This window comes from Anolis carolinensis, chromosome 4, assembly GCF_035594765.1.
Source record: "Anolis carolinensis isolate JA03-04 chromosome 4, rAnoCar3.1.pri, whole genome shotgun sequence".
In the NCBI taxonomy this organism is placed as follows: domain Eukaryota; kingdom Metazoa; phylum Chordata; class Lepidosauria; order Squamata; family Dactyloidae; genus Anolis; species Anolis carolinensis.
Window position 1 is genome coordinate 182,737,821 of NC_085844.1, and position 20,192 is coordinate 182,758,012.

At 41.8% G+C, this 20,192-nt stretch overlaps 1 protein-coding gene and 1 long non-coding RNA gene across 4 annotated transcripts in view; one reads left to right on the forward strand and one right to left on the reverse strand.

Annotated features, from left to right (window-relative positions):
- Positions 1-1,318: 1,318 nt before the first annotated feature.
- On the reverse strand, positions 1,319-5,908 carry LOC134298379 (uncharacterized). 3 transcript variants are annotated; one of them, XR_010005427.1, is made up of 4 exons: positions 5,740-5,908; positions 5,093-5,188; positions 2,352-2,449; positions 1,319-2,191 (listed from the first exon to the last, which is right to left on the reverse strand). It is a non-coding gene; the product is annotated as an uncharacterized LOC134298379 (long non-coding RNA). The 3 variants fall into 3 exon arrangements; XR_010005426.1 differs by lacking the exon at positions 2,352-2,449; XR_010005425.1 differs by having other exon boundaries at positions 1,319-2,449.
- Positions 5,909-6,020: 112 nt separating this feature from the next.
- Positions 6,021-20,192, forward strand: part of pomgnt1 (protein O-linked mannose N-acetylglucosaminyltransferase 1 (beta 1,2-)) — a 34,349-nt gene continuing 20,177 nt past the window's right edge. The window contains exons 1-2 of the mRNA XM_003220271.4: positions 6,021-6,235; positions 9,522-9,721. Of these exons, the coding sequence (XP_003220319.2) occupies positions 9,608-9,721 (114 nt within the window). The 5' untranslated portion in view covers positions 6,021-6,235; positions 9,522-9,607. The remainder of the gene's footprint in view (positions 6,236-9,521; positions 9,722-20,192) is intronic.

Sequence of the window (20,192 nt, forward strand, 5' to 3'; positions counted from 1 at the left end):
AGAGAAAGGGACTGCCAGAGAAATTTGGGTGTGAAATGAGGTCAAATTGTTGGTCGGAGGGCCCTCCTTGCAGCCGTTTCTCTCCCCAACCTGTTCCAGAATATCTGGACCAAGGTCGCCGCTTGGAATTTTAGCCTAGAAATTGATCTTTGGAACTTCCAAGCAAGTCCCTTCGTGGTAAAGCCAAATTATGTTATCGACCGCGTTTGGGGGATCGGGCCCCTTTAGAAGGAAGCCGATCCGGTCCTGAGGGAACGGACCTTGGCGAAGCCAAAAGAAGAATATAAGCCGCAATACAACCTGAAGCCTGAAATGAAGAAGGTCCGCCAAGTTGAAGGAAAATCCGCCAAGGAGTTTTTATTGAGCAATTCAGCTGAAAAGGACGCTAATAGCGATCATTCTATCTACTAGCGTAACATATGTTTCAAATAAAGCCATATTTATACAATGTTTCGGTCTGACAGCCCTTTGAACTTCCCGCCCCGCTTCCCCGCCCATCTGATCGCGGATAGGCTGAGAGGTTGAACGAGGCGGGCTTTCGTTTCCTGCCTTGCTCTGCTGGCCCAATGGGGAGCCGCTTTTTGTCCCTATTCGGGCCAATCAGAGAGGAGGAGGCGGGAGCTATTGAGACAATGAGGTGACCGGACAGGAAATATCAGATTAATTCTGGCCCAGCCAATTTCTAAAGGAATTTATGACACCCATCAAGGATGTCCGGGGTCCTGTCACGTTCACAGATTTTAGATATGTCTCTGGGGTGTCAGACGGGAAGTGGTGATGGGTGGTGATGAGCCGTCATTGACGGCCCCGCAGGGTGCCTTCCTGCGGCGTCCTGGCCTGGGATATGATAATGTTTGCCTTGGGGGCGAGTCACCTTTAGGAATTTGGTGGCTCGCCCTATATTGTCCATGCGATCGGAATGAGATTGGATTAAACTGTGGCAGATTATCCTTTTGTTTTTGGGAAGGGAGGTCTGGGTCATAGGGCTAGAGTTCATGTTGGGGTCATAATATTTCCCATTTGATTTCATGATCTGACAATTATATGGGATAAAATGAAAATTAAAATAAAGTTGGAACATAAACCCTGCTGGGAAGAATACATACTTTCCGGGGATCCCAAAGAGTATAAATACATATAGGCAGATAGATAGATTTCAAGGAAATAAAGGAGAATCCATAAAGGTGGGTGACATTGCATAAAGGGGAATCATGAATGATATAAGCAATAGAAAACATTTGATAAGGACGAAGTTCACAACATCTGGGGAACCCGATATGGAAATTCATACAACAGTGTACATAGAATATGGAAATTCACAAATACATGAGGAAAAAGAGTTCATAAGGAATTCATAGAGATGGCATGGGAAGGGGCACATGTGGGTTGTAGTCTTTGGAAGTATAAGATTTCATAAGTCCAGGGGTAGGTCTGGGGAAGAGTGTTCTTCTCCTTCATAAAATCATGAAAAGTATGAATGAAACGTGGAGGGCACCCGCCCGGGCACCCCTTGGCAGCTGCAGAGGGCGAGGGTCCTTGGAGAACTATGTCTCCCCAGCGAGAGAGCGATCCCCCCCATCCCCAATTCACAGAAAGGGGCTAGGGATCTCTTAAAAAGTCCGGGATAAGGCAGTAACTTGGCTTGAAAGGAGCCGTCGATCTCGTTTGACAGTCAGCTGTTGAGGTGCTGAAAACTGGACCGATTCCGGTTCTGCTGGTTGTCTTCGAGTCAGGAGCCTTAGAAAGGGTTAGGAGTAAAAGAGGAGCGTTCTAGGGGTAATTTTGATAGAGATATGAGCCAATTTGTATCGTCCGCCATGTTAATCTATGGCAGAGAAACCTCAACCGGAGTTTAAAAGGACGGGAGGGAGAGAAACTGCATGCAAAGGAAGGAGTCAGAGGGAGATACAAAATAACCAGATAGAGAGTGTTATTGTTAAAATAAATGTTACTTTTATTGGGGGGATTTGTTACATAGTTCAGGGAAGAGGAAAATGAAGAAAAAAAGGTCTTTTAATAATAGTCTGTTGCGGTCCCGCTCCGTTCTTTTGGTGGGTGACCGGTGGAACTCTCCGCTGCGTTTTTAAATCAATTTGAAAGCTGGGGTGACGGTCATCACTCCAAGGTGAACTGAACCACCTAAACTCAGCTCTACAAGCCAATGGATACTCCACCAAAGACATCAGAAGAGCTGCAAGACCAAGAACAAGCCACGAGAGTAAAGACAAAGATTCACCCAGGGGAAAAGTGTTATTACCATCCATCATGGGGACTATTGGCCGCATAGGGAAGCTGCCATAATGTAAGGTGTCTGGGGCTTTAAAAAAACTATTTAGCCGGTATTACACTACCTGACATCCATCAGAAAGTAGTAGCCAATAATGAAAGGACCAAGGCTTTGACATCTCCGGCCCATCCTCTGTTCAGTTATCAGCCAGCAGGCCAACCCCTTAAATCAAGAAATAGCTTTCTGAGGTCTACAGAGATACTCGCAGGAATATCTCAGCAAGCAAGAGTCCAAAAGTGGCAGGCTAAAACCCAGAACCTCAACCCATGGCTGATACCAAATGAGAGACTCCCTCCTGGGCACATAGAAGACTGGGTGACTTGAAAAGTGCTGAACAGACTGTGCTCTGGCACCATAAGGCACCATGAGGGGCAGAGCCAATCTTCAGAAATGGGGCTACAAAGTGGAGTGCAGGGGCCCTTCTAGATAGCCATATAATTCAGAATATCAAGGCAGAAAACCCCACCATATCTGCTTTGAACTGGGTTTTCCGAGTCCACACTGCCATATATTCCAGTTCAAAGCAGATAATGTGGGATTTTATTCAGCTGTGTGGAAGGGGTCATGACATGCAAGAGTGGAGAAGAGCAAACCACAGACCACCCGTTACAATACAGTCTGAGCCCTGCCACATGCACAATGGAGGACCTTTTTACAGAGACACCAGAGGCACTGCAAGTGGCCAGCTATCGGACAAAGGACATTTAGTATAATGCCAAGTTTTTAAACTTTGTGTTTTTAAATACTTTATAAATGTACCCTCAATTTGCTTCTGACATGACAAAAATTATTTCCCTACCTCTTTGGCAAGTCTATGGGCCTTTCCAGACAGCCCCTATATCCCAGGATCTGATCCCAGGTTTTCTGCTTTAAACTGGATTGTATGAGTCCACACTGCCAGATAATCTAGGTTAAACAGAAAACCTGGGATCAGATCATGGGATATAGACCTGTCTGGAAGGGTCCTATATTTCTGCTCAAGGTTGCAAAGCAAATTAGGCAGTAGTTTTATTTTATTTCATATCTTAAAATGCAAAGTGGAAAGCATAAAGTTTCAAAGTCTCATGGCTTTGACACCCCTATGCTATGGCTCAATGGTACGGAATGATGGGTGTTGTAGTTGTACATGGGCCCCCATCTACACTGCCATATAATCTTAAATTAATCAAATTAAGAAAGATGTTTTGAAAATACCAGCTTTTATTGCTCGTCATAGTATGCTGTGGTTGTTTTCAAATGTTAGTTTGTAGAACAGGACACCTATAGACCACTAGCGACTATTTAATAGGACACACTGCCTTATTACGGTAATTAACGTCTTCAAGCAGAGCACTTGATAAACCAACCAGGAGATAGCATATTATTTGAGAACACAGAAATGCTGGACCACTCTAACAACCACCATGTCAGGCTGCACAGAGAAACCATTGAAATCCACAAGCATGTCGACAATTTCAACAGAAAGGAGGAAACCATGAAAATGAAAAAAATCGGGCTACCAGTATTTTTAAAAACTCTTAAAATCAGAACAATAAATAAAGAAAAGTACTCAAAAACAGGGGAAATCCAGACATGAAACAATCAGGGCCAGCTAATACCTCTCAACAAAGGATTCCCCCCAGGCAGGAAGCAGCCAGGCTTTGAAACTGCAAGGCTATTCAATGAGAATCAAGCTGACCAATTGCAACATTCACACTTGCCTCATGAAGACAAGAGTTTTCTCCCATCCTGGACCTTCCACAGACACATACATTTCCCTTGCCTAGTTTCCAACAGACCTCACAATGTATTGTCAGAGGCTTTCATGGCCGGAATCACTGTGAATCAATTGATGTGAGCCTTTTGGGCTGTATGGCCATGTTCCAGAAGCGTTCTCTCCAGACGTTTCGCCCACATCTATAGCAGGCATCCTCAGAGGTTGTGGAAACTAAGCAAGGGAGGTCCAGGTTGGGGAAAAGAACTCTTGTGTGTTGGAGGCAGGTGTGGATGTTGTAATTAATCACCTTGAATAGCATTGAATGGCCCTGTGGCCTCAAGACCTGGCTTCTTCCTGTCTGGGAGAATCCTGTTTGGAGGTATTAGCTGGCCCTGATTGTTTCATGTCTGGAATTTCTCAGTTTTCAGAATGTTGTTCTTTATTTACTGTTCTGATTTTAGAGGGTTTTTTTTAAAAAAAAAAAAAATACTGGTAGCCAGATTTTGTTCATTTTCATGTTTTCCTCCATTCTGTTGAAATTGTCCACATGCTTGTGGATTTCAATTGCTTCTCTGTGTAGTCTGACATGGTAGTTGTTAGAGTGGCCCAGCATTTCTGTGTTCTCAAATAATATGCTGTGGACAAGTCTGCATAGGGACCACCAGATGCAGCATTGCCCAAACACAAATCAAGGAACATGAAAGACTCTGCAGCCTAACTCAACCAGAGAAGTCAGCCATAGCAGAGCACTTGATGAACCAACCTGGACACAGCATATTATTTGAGAACAAAGAAATGCTGGACCACTCTCGCAACCACCATGTCAGACTACACAGAGAAACCACTGAAATTCACAAACATGTGGACAATTTCAACAGAAAGGAAGAAACCATGAAAATGAACAAAATCTGGATCCAGTATTTTAAATCAGAACAGAAAATAAAGAACAACATTCTGAAAACTGGGGAATTCCAGACAGGAAACAATCAGGGCCAGCTAACATTTCCCAACAAAAGACACCCCCCCCCCCCAGGCACGAAGCTGCCAGGCTTTGAAGCTGCAAGGCTATAATGTGAATCAAGCTGTGCAATTTCAACATTCACACTTACCTCATGAAGACAAGGGTTTTCTCTCACCCTGGACCTTCCACAGACATTAACCTCCCTTGCCTAGTTTCCAACATATCTCACAACCTCTGAGGATGCCTGTCACAGTTGTGAACGAAGGGTCAGGAGAGAATTTATTATTATTTATTTTCTACATTTATATGCCGCCCTTCTTACCCCGAAGGGGACTCAGAGCGGCTTACAAATTAAATTTACATGCAATATTATATTATTAGCATAGTACAATACTGGTAATAAATTACTATATTATACTGTATCAATATACAGTAGAGTCTCACTTATTCAACATTCTGGATTATCCAACGCATTTTTGTAGTCAATGTTTTCAATACATCGTGATATTTTGGTCCTAAATTCATAAATACAGTAATTACTACATAGCATTACTGCATATTGAACTACTTTTTCTGCCAATTTTGTTGTATAAAATGATGTTTTGGTGCTTAATTTGTAAAATCATAACCTAATTTTATGTTTAATAGGCTTTTCCATAATCCCTCCTTATTACCCAACATATTCGCTTATCCAACGTTCTGCCGGCCCGTTTATGTTGGATAAGTGAGACTCTACTGTATTGTAATATTATTAGAATGCTTCTAGAGCATGGCCATACAGTACGGAAAACTCACATCAACCCAGTAACTTCTTACTGTCTGAATAAATGAGTTGAATAAATGGCTGTATAGATGAGCCAAGGTCCTTAGCATTTCCTATCAAAGAGTACTAGCGCTTCCCCCAAATTAAAACTCCCAGGCATCCCATAGCACTGAGCTATGGAAGTGAAAGCCTTGATCCTGCCTCTGGAGCTCCTGATTTGATGTACTGGAGGGGGCGGGACCACAGCGGCAACTGACATTCTGGGTAGCCAATCACGCTCCTAGTATGCCTGCCCCTGCCTTCCTTTCTTTCTCAATGGCGGGGCGCCTTCTTCTGAGCGACCGTCTCCTTTAAGAGGCGTCTTCTAGCTCCATTCCCCGCGCCGGAAGCAGGCAGGGACGTCAATTTCAGCCTGGTAGGAAAGGTCCCCCCTGTTGCGGGCTGGAGAAGGAGACGGACAGAGAGAGATCAAGGCGCTTGTTTGGAGGAGATGCCGGGACGGAGCCGGGCTCTCCGCTTGGCCAGGCAGTGAGTAGACCGGGGTCTCCCTCCCTCCCTCCCTTTGGCCGAGGCAGCCGATAGCCGCAGGGAATCCGCCGGGAGAGCTCTCCTTGATCCCTCCTTTCCAGACTCTATGGTCCGCTCTGCATCGTCACAGTTCTAACCTCTTCCCTTCCGTTTGGTTTGAGGTGCCATCTCCACACTGTGGAATTAATGCAGTTCCACGCCGCTTTAACTACCTGGAATCCTGCGAGTTGCTGTGTATGTAGGGAACCACCAACACTCTTTGGCAGAGAAGGCTAAAGAGCTGCTGAAGCTACAGCTCCCAGGATTCTGTAGCATTGAGCCTTGGCAGTTGAAGTGGTGTCGAACTGCATTAATTCTACAGTATAGACCAGGCATGGGCAAACTTGGGCCCTCTGGGTGTTTTGGACTTCAACTCCCACAATTCCTAACAGCCGGCTGTTAGGAATTGTGGGAGTTGAAGTCCAAAACACCCAGAGGGCCCAAGGTTGCCCATGCCTGGTGTAGATGCATCTTATTCCCACGTTTGCTGCCCCTGATTTATATTTAAGTCTTCCGTCTTTCTCAGGGTCCCTCCCCATAAATGTCCTGAATTATATTTAGTTCCAGGAAGGTAATACTGTTGCTCTCCCTTGAGGCTTGTGGAGGCAGCTGGAAATGGGTGATGATGGGACACAAATACTCTCGGCACTTTCCATTTGTATTCCAGTCCTTGCTTAATAAGCTTTGCTTTATGCAGGACATATGGCCAGCCAAATAGGCTTAAGCAACAAGCTTAGGACAGAATTGCTTCTGGTTCCCATTCCAGTTTAAAGATATGGGTAGAAAAATACCTGGAGTCGTGGTTTCACTGTTGGACTATGGGTGGGGATATGCTGTCGAATCAGTGCAGTTTGATGCCACTTTAACTGCCATGGCTCTGTGCTATAGCATCATGGGAGTTATAGTATTACAAGGTCTTTAGGTCTCTGCCAAAAGAGTGTTGGTGCCTCTCTATAAATCCAAGGATTCCATAGCATTGAGCCATGGCAGTCAAAGTGGGCGACACATTGCACTCAGTGGGTTGCTTTGATTTTTTTGGGCTGTATGGCCATGTTCCAGAGTATTCTCGCTTGACGTTTTACCCACATCTATGGCACGCATCTTTGTGAGGTCTATTGGAAACTAGGCAAGTGGGGTTTGTGAGGTCTATTGGAAACTAGGCAAGTGGGGTTTATATATCAGTGGAATAACATCCAGGGTGGGAGAAGGAACTCTTGTCTGTTGGAGGTCAGTGTGAATGTTCAAATTAATCATCTTGATTAGCATTGAAAAGCCATGCAGCTTCAAGGCCTGCCTGATTCCTGCCTGGGGGAATCATTTGTTGGGAGATGTTAGCTGGCCCTGATTGGTTCATGTTTTGAATTCCCCTGTTTTGAGAGTGTTGTTCTTTATTTATTGTCCTGATGTTAAGAGTTTTTAATACATTGCATTCAATCTGCAGTGTCGATGCACCCTTTGACCAAGGAAGACCAGGCTTCAAATCCTTGTTCAGACATGGAAACCCACTGAGGTTTTTTTTTATCATGTCAGAATTGTTTTGAGAACATACTGCAAGTTGCTTCTGTTGTGAGAGAATTGGCTGTCTACGGAGATGTTGCCCAGGGGACGCCCAGATGTGTTACCATCCCACTGGGAGGCTTCTCTCATATCCCTGCAAGCTAGAGCTGACAGACAGGAGCTCAACCTGTCTCTCTTATTCAAACTGCCAACTTTCAGGACAGCAGTTCAGCCGGCGCAAAGGTTCAACCCATTGCGCTACCTCGGCTTCATAACCCACTGGGTGACCTTGGGCAAGGCACAAACTCTCAGAGGAAGGCAAAGACAACCCTCCTCTGAGCAAATTCTGCTAAGACAACCCTGTGATAGCATTACCTTAGGGTTGCCGTAAGTCTGAAATGACTTGAAGGCGCACAACAACAGCAGCAAATGTCTTCTTGGGATAAGATGATTATATCGACTTATGTGCTAGCAAACACATGTGGCTTCCATCTGCTCGTACTTCCTTATACTGACTCAGATCACTCACCTTTCTAGATCTAGCAATTCTCAGGACATCTGATGTGGAGGAAGGCAATTATTATTTTTATCCCCCAGGAACTGGCCTCATATTTCTGTCCTAAAAACTCCTCCAGAAGCAACAGATAATGGCCTAGAGACTGGCATCATTTAAGAAGCACCACTTTGAAGAGCACTGATCTACATTGGTGATCCTCAGACTTTGGTCTTTTGTGTGGTTTAGTTCCTAGAAGCTTTCATCCCTGGCCAAGTTGGTTGGGACTTCTGGGAGATGAAGTCCAAAACATGTCCACAATATTTAATTGGTTTTTCATTTTTGTATTTGCTGTGTTTAAAGGTTGTGTCATACTATTGTGAGCTGCCTTGAATCCCAATGGGGAGAAAGGTGGGATGGAACTCCAGTTAATAATAATAGTAATAATAATAGTTAACATATGGGCAGCCAGAGTGTAACACTGGTTTATAGCAGTAATGAGGGAAATTTTGGCACAAATTCTCTTTCCAATTGAATTGTTGAGGTGATCATCCAGGCTGAGAAATTTACAATTGGATAGTTTAGGCCTCTTTACTGGGCTGGCTAGTCTTCTTAGGTTGGGTATACTGCATAACATTTTTTCATGATGCATATTTCTTTTTCTGTGCAATGGTTCTTAACCTATTATGGATTAAATTGCTTTGAGGAGCGTGGAAAAGGCTATGGCTCCCCTCTGAGAAATGCACTTAAGTACAATTTTCAAAGGAAATTGGAGGACTAGGGCATGACTGACAGATCTTAACAAAGGCCTAATCTACTGCTAACCTTTCTGAGGAGAAAGGCAAGATAAACTTATCTTAATGACTATTTCACAACTCCATCCCCAGATATAGCCTTAGTTCTGTTGTCAGAATCTTTAGCATCTACACCAGATGTTCCATATCATGGACCTCTTGTTTTTTTGCACATTAGAGGCCAGTATGGTGGACACCATCGAAGTAGGCCTTGGGCATTAATAGAATCCTTGGCTCTCTAGTTGCCTCCATTGCCATGTTCCATCATTTCTCTGAATCTGCAAATGCTTTCCACTCTGCTCTTTCTAGACTACCACAACTTGCTAACTTAGACATACAGCAACCAGAATAAATTATATCAGTATTTGTGCACACTTGTATTTTTTCGTCTGCAATTTGCACAGGTCTTGAGCAGCTCTGCCTTTCAGCAGCTCAGTGCCTTCTACTTTCTGTCCCTTCCCAGGTTATATTTGTAGTGTGCAACTAGAGAAGAACAGATGCTGAGAGCAAGTTCTTGCAGCTGTCCGCTTCCGTCCGTTTTGGCCTATTATGATGGATGAATGGAAACCCAACCCACCAGCCAAGCCATGGAAGAAGCGCAGTTGGTTCCTGGCCTGGAAGTACAAACTGACAAACCAGAGGGCACTTAGGAGGCTATGTCAGGTGAGAACAGATCCCGTCCACCTTTTCAAGTTACCAGGATGATACCAGGGCCTCAATTACGCTATGAAATTATAGCTTTATTATCCCACTTGAACTGCATTGTCTCCAAACCATGGAGTCCTAGGACTTTCAGTTTAGGAGAGGTATCCAGAATTCTAAGCCAGAGCTCTATAGAGCCTCATCAAGCTACAAACTGTCACCAATGCAGTTAAAGTGGAATGATAGCACAATTATTCAATAGTGTGAATGGGCCACAAGTATAATGATTGTTTGGAATTAGAGAAGACTGTAGGATTCAATGCTGCGTTATTCAGTGTGAGGAGGAGCCATATTAGCCTTTTGCAGTAATAACAAAAGATCCTATGGTTTCTTAAAAGCTAACAATTTCTATTTGCCGTAAGCTTTTAGAGACTTTGTCAAACCCCCTTCATTAGCTCTGGTGAAGTGGATCAGAATCTGTGAACCAAATTATGGCTCCTTTGAACTCAAGGAACTGAAAATATCTACTGGTAGCATGAACAGGAGGTGAAGATAAAACATGATTGTTGGGTAATTGACCTACAGGACCAAATATGATTTGTATTGTTTCTCTTTAAAAAAAGAAATCCTGTTTTACTTTGCCAGCTAGCTAATTTATTGTAGCTTGAACTTTTGTTCACACAAGGGTGCATGTGTATGAAAGCTCATGTTATGCTAAGTATGGGTCAGCAAAATGCCATGGGATATTTTTATCTCTTTGCTGCCATGGACAAATGCATCAACTCTTCTAAATGGGTATCTATGAATCATTTATCTAGTGTTTCAGGGGTTTTGTCCATTTAGCTCAGTTTCCTTGACTGCAAGCCAGTTGCATGCACTTCAGAGGAGGCATTTAACAAAGGGCTATTCTGCACTTCCAATCCGTGGACTTTGTACGCTTTCATGGGCCTTACCTATTTCATCTCATAGACGTCTATATGTTTGATGAGTGAGTGGGGACTGATAATGCAACCCTTGTAAATGTCTTCTTGGAAGTAAGTCTTGTTCAGTAGGATTTATTCTCAAGTGAGTGAGTGTAGGGTTGCAGCCCCAAGAGATTTATCCATCGATGCTAAACAGTCCTGATTAAAATGGGATTTGAGCTTGGGGCTGCTTGGAAGCAAAGCTGCATTGTACTGCCTAGACTCACTGGGATTTATTTTTGGCTCCCTTCCATCGTGATTTTTCCAGGACAAATGGCATTCCTACTTGCTCAACACTGTAGATCTTAACTTATTTTTCCCCTGATTTCAAATACTTTGCAAGCTAGTACAGTCAGCCTTCCGCATTCACTGTGTTAGGGGTATAGAACACCTATGAAAGTGAAAGATTGTGAGTGAAGAAATTATTTTATTTATTTATTTTTACTTATAAGGAATTATCTAGGAATTTCTTGGACTTCTGTCATAATGTGTGTTTTTGTTGTTGTTTTTTTGTTTGTTTTTTTTATAACAAGACTGGGATATTTATTTAGCCCATTAATTTCAGTGGCCATTCATTTGCCTCTCCTGGCCTTGATCTTCCTCAGATAGAATTCGAGTTCTTTGCCTTCTGGGAGGCAGCCATCTGCTCCACCACATTGTCCAGGCCTGGAGGCAATGCAAGCAAGCAGTTTTCCTTGCTGGAACTGCTCTTCCAGAAGACTACTGATCTTAGCATTCTTTTTCCGCTCATCATACTTCTGAATTTTCTTTGAACACTTTTTGTTTAGGATTTCTTTCTCCTCATGTCAGCTTGGCGCCCTTTTTGCGGCCAAGGGGTAATGCATAGTGGGCTTCATACCACTGACGGTATGGTGTGCTGTCAATGAGAACAATGCAGTTTTTGACCAGGGTCTTTGTGCGCACCAGCTCATTGTTGGAGGCATTGTACACTACATCAATGATTCTAGTTTTACGGGTGCAGCATTCAGATCCCCAAGAGAAGTTTCCAACATCCAGATGCAGAGCACGGTATTTTTTATTTCTACCACATACCCTTACTGTGTGAATCCTCCGGGGGCCAATTTTGGTATTGGCAGGGGGTCGCCCCAACTCATACTTTCTCTTCTTATGGTAGGGTTTGCGCTTCCTCCCCAGTTTTGCAGCGCTTGTGTCAGTTGTCCCTGGAGATACTTCCATCATAATGTTATGGTCAACTACTGGTGAAAGCTGAACATAGGCTCTCACTAGATGACCTCGAGATATCCAGAGAGGTGTTCTCACTAGAAATCTCTAGGTCCTCCAGTATAAGTCTATAGTTAACTTCCAGAGAAAGATGCACTGGAAAATCTAGAGATTTTTTAGGAAGAACATTTTAATCAAATACACAATAGTCAAATTCTCAAATGTGGAGGGCCAACTGCATTTGCTTCATTGCCAGGTTCAATCTGTCAGGATGAATGCAGCCTCTCCTTAGTTTCCTTAGGTGTGGCACTTTTGTCCTCATGATTTTGAGTTTGTTAAAACTAGCTAAAAATAGCCATGGAACAGGGATTCATTCATCCTCCACAATTGCAGTTCTGTGATTCTATTTTAACTGCTGTAGTTTCTGGGTTGCTGTGAGTTTTCCGGACTGTATGGCCATCGACAACACAGGCCTTCAACAACACATTGCTATAGTTTCATCTTTTGGAATCACGGTGTTTGTAGTCTGGCGAGACATTTTGAGCACTCTGGGTGCGAATTTGAAGTGTCCCTTTTAAACTATAGTTCCCAGCAATCTGTTGTATGGAATCATGATAATTAAAGTGCCATAGTTCTGTAGTGTGAATGAGTCTCAGCTAAGAAATAGAAGTATACTTATTATTTGTTAAAATATTTCAAAATTGCAATTGAAAACATTTTTGCTTGGTGTCTAAAATCAGCAAAGCTATTATACCACCTTTGGGAAGACATCTCATAGCTGATCCACCACTACCACGCAAATGAATGCAGCTCATTCAACTGAAATGTATCTTTTTCTAGTCATTCAGTCTTGATGTTCAACAGAAGAGAAGTGCTTATGATAGAGACGGTACATTGTGAAGCCTATTGAAGTAATCTGTTATCAACTGTGACAGTGCACATGCCTTTCAAAACAAATACCAAAAAAACCTTGAGGATTTGCAACATGGTCTATATTTTCTTTCCACCTGTCAGTTTCTCCTTTTGCCTATATTTTCGAAAGGGTTTCAAATGCAAGGTGGAACAAAAAGGGAAAAGGAAGGGAATGTGCCTTCTTTGAAACAAATTCTCCTCCTGTTTCTTTGCAATGTTTCTATTTAATTATTTCCCCCATATATTTTAGCTGCACTAATTGGCTCACTGTTCCCTGTAGCATGGCTTGTAGGAGAGCTCTGTTTATGCAACAGGAGATTACGACAGAAATGAAAACAAATGAACACTTCCAGGAAGAAAAGCACTGTTCACATTCATGTAATTTCTTGCTTAGATACTGGAGGTGATATAATATAATGACTGCAGTAAAGGTGGAGAAAGGAAAAAAGCAAGCAGGAGTCCATGCCTGCATGTGGCTGGGAATGATAAAGAGTAGTGAAGAAACTACACCAAAAAAAAAAAAAATGGACTGAAACCCACAAAGAGCCACGAAGCTCATTGGGTGACCTTGGGCCTCTTTCCCCCTGCCTGGCCTGTCTCACAGGGTTGTTGTGAGGATTAAATAAGAAAGAGGATATTTCTTTACACTAAAAGGTAAAGGTAAAGGTTTTCCCCTGACGTTAAGTCCAGTCATGTCTGACTCTGGGGGTTGGTGCTTATCTCCATTACTAAGCCGAAGAGCTGGCGTTGTCCGTAGACACCTCCAAGGTCATGTGGCCGGCATGACTGCATGGAGCGCCGTTACCTTCCCGCCAGAGCCGTACCTATTGATCTACTCACATTGGCATGTTTTCGAACTGCTAGGTTGGCAGGAGCTGGAGCTAACAGCGGCCGCTCACGCTGCTTCCGGGGTTTGAACCTGGGACCTTTCGGTCTCCAGCTCAGTGCTTTAACACACTCTGCCACCGGGGCTCCTATCAAGAGTTTATTGGAGGAATATTGGGTCATCAATCCAACTAAGTACATATCTGCAGAGCATGGCTAGTAACATCCACTGGCTGGCAGAAGCAGGGATAGAGGACAAATTGTACCCTTAACTCCCTCGTCTCCTGATCGAACTTTGTACTACTACTTAATCAATTTTGCTTGAGCTGTCCAGTCAATGTGTGGAACCTCAGAGTGCCTCTTCACTGTAGAATGAATGGAGTTTGACACTACTTTTAACTCGATGCTGTGGAATCCTAGGATCTGTAGTTTGGTGAGGCATCAATGCTCTTTGGCAGAGAAAACTTTGAAAAGTTACAACTCCCAGGATTCTGTAGAAATGAGCCATGACAGTTAAAGCGGTGTCAAACTGCATTTATTCCACATTGTAGATGCATCAATAGGGCCCTTCCACACAGTCATATAACCCAGAATATCAAGGCAGAAAATCTCACAATATCTGCTTTGAACTAGGTTATTTGAGTCCACACTGCCATATGTTCCAGTTCAAAGCAGAAAATGTGGGATTTTATTCATCTGTGTGGAAGGGGCCTGAGTCTATGGACCTGGAGTAAAATAGCAAATTGGCATTTTTCCTGAAAGTAAAATGATGCTCCTTATCCCATCTTCATGTATCTCAGGCTGGTTCTGAATTGACTCCTTGATTCATAGGGAAGGGAAGACCCTCTTCCCCACCCATACCTTCCTTGTAACTAATCTCTTAAAAACTTTGCTCAAACTTTTAAAAGTCTCCCATGTCCAATATATTAACAAGACTGTAGAAGAGAATGGAATCAGAAATGCCTTTCCAAACCTAAACTTCTAAATTGTATTTTGTTTGTAAATTACATAATGACCTCAGAGACTAATCATGAATTTCTCAAGCATTTTAGATTCAGAATCTCACAAAAGAAAAGAATAGAAGCGGCTGCTCCCTCCCTGCAAAAATACTTGACATTGGAATACAATACCAAGACATGACAAATAGATTTCAATATCTTATGTGGATCCTATATCTCAGAATAGCAAGTTTAATACAAAGCTGTCAATGTTGTGAGGAAAGCTGACACTTTAATTGCACACAGACAAGGCTCTTCATGTTCAGGTTCCCATAGAAACACATATTGTCCTATATTCCTATATCCTAGGAGGATTGATCATTAAAGCACCATCTTACACAATAGGGCAATATGACATTCCCTGCAAATATAATAAAGTAACAGAAACAATGGTTGGGAATAGTGCTTCTCCCACTAAGATAACTGAAACGAAGGGCATGTCCCTTCTATCTCAGAAATCTGAGTGTCATTTTAAAAATATATTTTGTAGCATTTGACAAGTTATCCACATATTAGAAAGAAGAATAGATAAAGCAGTTTGGTGAAATCTGGAAAGCTATAACAGAGTATTTGTTGACTCAATGTAAAAAAATAAAGTGAACTTCATGAGTTGCTTGAACTTTGACAAAATACTTTAAATGATTTTTATTGTTTGTATTATACTTTAAACCTTTCTTAATGTTAAAGTACAATAGAAAGAACAAAAATCATTTAAAATATTTTTGTCAAAGTTTTTATTTTCTAGGGTCTAACCAACTGGAAACTACGTAAGTGTTTGAATTATACATCATATAGTTAGTGTGGGTTTTGTTAGTCTGAATGGAAGACAACTAAAGATGCGTTTTCGAAAGCTTTCATGGCCAGAATCACTGGGTTGCTGTGAGTTTTCTGGGCTGTATGGCCATGTTCCAGAAACATTCTCTTGACGTTTCACCCACATCTATGGCAGCCATCCTCAGAGGTTGGAAGGTCTGTTGGAAACTAGACAAGTGAGGTTTATATATCTGGAATGTCTAGGATGGGCTAAAGAACTCTTGTCTGTCTAAGACAAGTGTGAATGTTGCAAATTGGCCACCTTGATTCACATTGAATGACCTTTCAGCTTCAAAGTCTGCTTCCTGTCTGGGGGGATCCTTTGTTGGGAGGTGTTAGCTGGCCCTGATTGTTTCTTGTCTGGAATTCCTATGTTTTTTTTAGTGTTGCTCTTTATTTACTGTCCTGATTTTAGAGTTTTTAAAATACTGGTAGCCAGATTTTGTTTATTTTCATGGTTTTGTCTTTTCTGTTGAAATTGTCCACATGCTTGTGGATTTCAGTGGCTTCTCTGTATAGTCTAAATATGCTCTGATTTCTAGAGCACCAAAACTTAAGTTTGCATTCTGTTTTTTTCTCAAGATTGCAACCCAGAGTAGCTCACAACAGTGAAAACTATGTAGTAAAAAGCATACAAAAGATTAATGCTAAAATAGAATTAAAATGGTATGTAAGTATAAAACAATTCAGTTATAATATTGTTAAAAATAAATCAATAGCTGTCAAGAGCAATTGACTAACACCATGTAGCTCCACTGATGTGTGTTTTAGAAATTGTTTTAAAAGCCTGCTTGAATAAAAGGTAGCCTGCCACCAAAAAGACAACAATCGGGCCACATTCTGGTCTCTGCCAAATAACCTGGACCTGAATCTTATAGTACTTACTACCAATGGATAAAAGCTTATGTCACATTTATTTATTTATTTATTTATTTATTTATTTATTTATTATAGTTGTTAATCTTTAATGTAAGAGCCAGTGTGATTCAGTGGCTTGAGTTTTAGACTAGACTTCCAAGAGACTAGAGTTGAAGTCCTGCTCTGCCATGGAAACCCATTTGGTGACACTGGGCAAGTCTCAGGCTCTCATCCTCAGTGGACAGCAATGGCAAACCTGCTTGGAATAATTCTTGCCAAGTGTATCTTAGGATAGAGCTGCTACTAATCACGGTCAACTTGAAGGCATGTAATAACACATCTCTAATAAGTTTCAAGTCTTCTTGGTCTATTTGTTTTATTGTTGCCTTGGCTTTGTTGCATTAGCTAGCCTCTTGAAATACAAGGCCTGATGTTTTGTTGAAAGCAGTTACTTTTAGGTATTTGCAAGGAACTGAGTTACTATGGGGAAACAGCCTGGTGTGGTACATAATCGAGGCACATTCATTTTACAAATAGATTCCACTTAAACTTAATGATGTTTAACAAATACTGCTTAGCTCTGAAAGCTTTTCTAGCCCAAGCTGTTACTCTACACTTTCAAATTATGTTCTGTTACTCAGAAAACAGCTAGGGTTTTTTACTCGCAACTGGAGTTATATGATACTATTACTAATAGTAACACTTCTTCCTTTTTCTCTATTCCCTCAAATATTTTCATTATACAATATCCTTGGGCCTGCTAGTTGCAGACAATTAATGTATTGGATAATCCATGAGGGGAAAAGGCTATCAGTGGCTGCTAGTTTTATTACCTGTAATAGTTTTTGTTTGCTTTGATATGTTGTAAAAGATAAAGCAGCCTGGGAGTCATGGAGAGATAAGACCTTAGTAATCTGTCTCTTTTCTCATAAACCTAAAAAAGTCCATCCTTCTATATATGGTTGGAGGTAAACAATATAGGCTGCAATGTGCTTTGTTTTTCAATTAAAATAGCCTCAAGATTTATTTTTTTCAGAAAGGAAGAGCTGTTTTCTCATGTTCTCGATCAGGGCTTCTTAAACTTTTTCCACTTGTGACTTCTTTTTGCCCAAGAATTTTTTTAACAAACCCAGGTATATAGGTATATAAAATATGTGTAAAAATCAAGCATTTACAGATAAGAAACCAATATTTGCAAGGCTTCCTAAACAGGCTGATGTTCTTTTAATGACGTTCAGCTGAAGCATCTTTTTCAGAATCCACTGTAAACACTGCACAGTAGATTCATATAAATGTCTAAAACAGCCACTAGATGACATTCAGAAAACCTTTACTTTTGCCAGATATTTTAGGGCCTCAACATTAACCTACAGTTTGAGAAACAGTGCTTAGGTCAGGAGTGAGCAGAGGTATGGAGTTGGGGTGTTGAGAATATTTTGACCACATCTCCCCACCATTTTAAGGTCTTAGATGGCATTTTCAGAACAGGAAATCAATTCTGATTATTTTCTATTTTTTAAAAGCCTCTCCTGGGCCTAGCACAGCCCAAAGTGGTGGTCCAAAAACATAACAAAACACTGCTCCTCTCCCTAGAGAGTTTTTTTCGGGGGGGGGGGGGGTGTAGAGGAGAGAACATAGTCTTAGCATTGCTGGCACAACCACAAGGAGTCAGTTAGTGTAAAAGCAAGGGACGTATTCTTACTGTGCGCCTTCATGTTGTTTTCAATATGTGGTGGCATTAAGATGAATTTACCATGGAGTTTTCTTTGCAAGGTCTGTTGAGAAGGGGTTTGTCCAAGGTCACCTAGGGGGTTTCCATGGCCAATCAAGGATTCGGACCCTGATCTCAAAAGTCTTAGTCCAGGACTCAAGCCACTATGCCGTTCCTCAAGAGACTTCTTACAAGGTTTTATTTCTGAAGAGAAAAATGGTATAAATGTTAGCAGTTTCTTAGAATGCATAAATCTGCTCTCCGAGTTATATAAACAATTGTTCCATAGGTAATAAAATGTACCGTCTCATTTCACCTGAAGTAATTTTACTGCAGTCTGTGCAGACACAAGAGACTGAAGATTTTTATCAAGCAGCTGGTTTTCACTGACCTGAAATCAGCTTGTAGTTTATGCCAGCCAAAAGTCATGTCAGCCGCAGACTGATGTTGTATTATAAAATGACAACTGATACTATACACAGATCTCTATAGTACGATGTTGCTACATCTTTTCCCAGAACACTGCATTTTACGCTGCCTAATTTGGCTGTAGTCACGTGAACAGTGGTGTCAAAGATGTACTGTTGTGATTGTTTAAAATTCTCCATGTATTTATCAGACATATTTGTCTGATTTATATATATATTGACTGGAGCATAGCAGTTTGGCATTCATTGAAGAAACTTCCATCTGGAAAACCAGGCCAATGAATGTCATAAGCAGGCTTTGTGTCCTGACTTTTTTAAGCTACCATTTTGTGGCCTCTTTGTGACAGGCCTCTGTTATCCTAATCTTGGTTCATTTTTGTGCTGAGTCTGGAAAAATACTATTATTTAAGACTACAGTTCACAGAATAACTCCAGCCAAGTTAACTGAAAGATTACTAATATAGGAAACACTGCATGAACACCAAGCACAAAGTACCTGCACGCAATAACATCCTGCGGAAACTGACTGGCAGTGCATGGGGTGCAGACCCACAAGTAATAAGAACATCAGCCCTGTCCTTGTCTTTCTCAACTGCAGAGCATGACTGTCCTGTTTGGCACAAGTCTGCCCATGCGAAGCAGGTGGACATAGCACTGAACGAAACATGTAGAATAATCACAGGATGCCTTAAACCTACACCTGTTGATAAACTCTATAAGCTAGCTTCCTGACGTGCGACAGGAAGTTGCTGCTAACTGTGAGAGAAATAAGGTCGAACATTGTGAAAGCCACCCACTGCATGACTATCAGCCTCCTCCCACCAGACTCAAATCAAGGAAGGGCTTCATGAGAACCACCACGCCTCTTGATGTTCCCCCAGCAACAGCAAGGGCATCCCCCTGGGCAGCTAAACCAGGCAATCCCAACTGGATGGCCCCCCATGAGGGCCTTCCTCCAGGGCCAAACCACAAATGGGCAACTTGGAAGTCCCTAAATAGACTGAGAAGTGGAATGGGCAGATCAAAAGACAACCTGGCAAAATGGAACTACCTGGAAGAATCCTCCATCTTGTGTGACTGTGGAGCTGAACAAACAACTCCTCATATGTATGCTTGCCCACAATGCCCTGCCTCATGCACGGAGGAGGAGTTGTTTAAAGCTACGGACAATGTGGTCGCTGTTGCCCGCTTTTGGTCCAAAACTATTTAGCTGTTTGTGATTCCTTTATTTTATCACTTTTAAACTTATTTATTATGCAGTGCTTTTGACACGAAATAAATAACTGAAGGATTTCAGTGTGGGAGCTATGGGTAGAGTCAAATAAATGAATATTTCTAAGCCCTGGAATTGCATGCCTGCTTGTTAATAGTAACATAATGGAATAGTGGAAGGAATGCCTTGTCTTTTTTAACTTGACTCTGATCTGATAACCCTCTCTAAATCCCAACACTTAATTTCTAAGGAATATATATAAAAAAGCTTTGGTTACTTGTGACAGAGAATTGGATATGACAGTTATAGTCAGTACAAATATGTTTTCCTGCTATTGTTTTTTCCTTGCTATTGTTGAAGTCAGATTTAACTCTCAATCCAATCAGCTTCTCTACATGGAATGATAACAGTTCTATTTTGTCCTTTACTTCAGGCATCAAAATGTATTGGGCTATCACTTCCTACCTTTATTTGTGACAGGGGTGAGGAGCATGTAGCTCTGTAGATTTTTTGGAATCCTACTCCCATTTTCCTTAACTCCAGGCTCTGCTAACATTGGTGGGAGTGGTAGTCCAGTGACATCTAGAGCA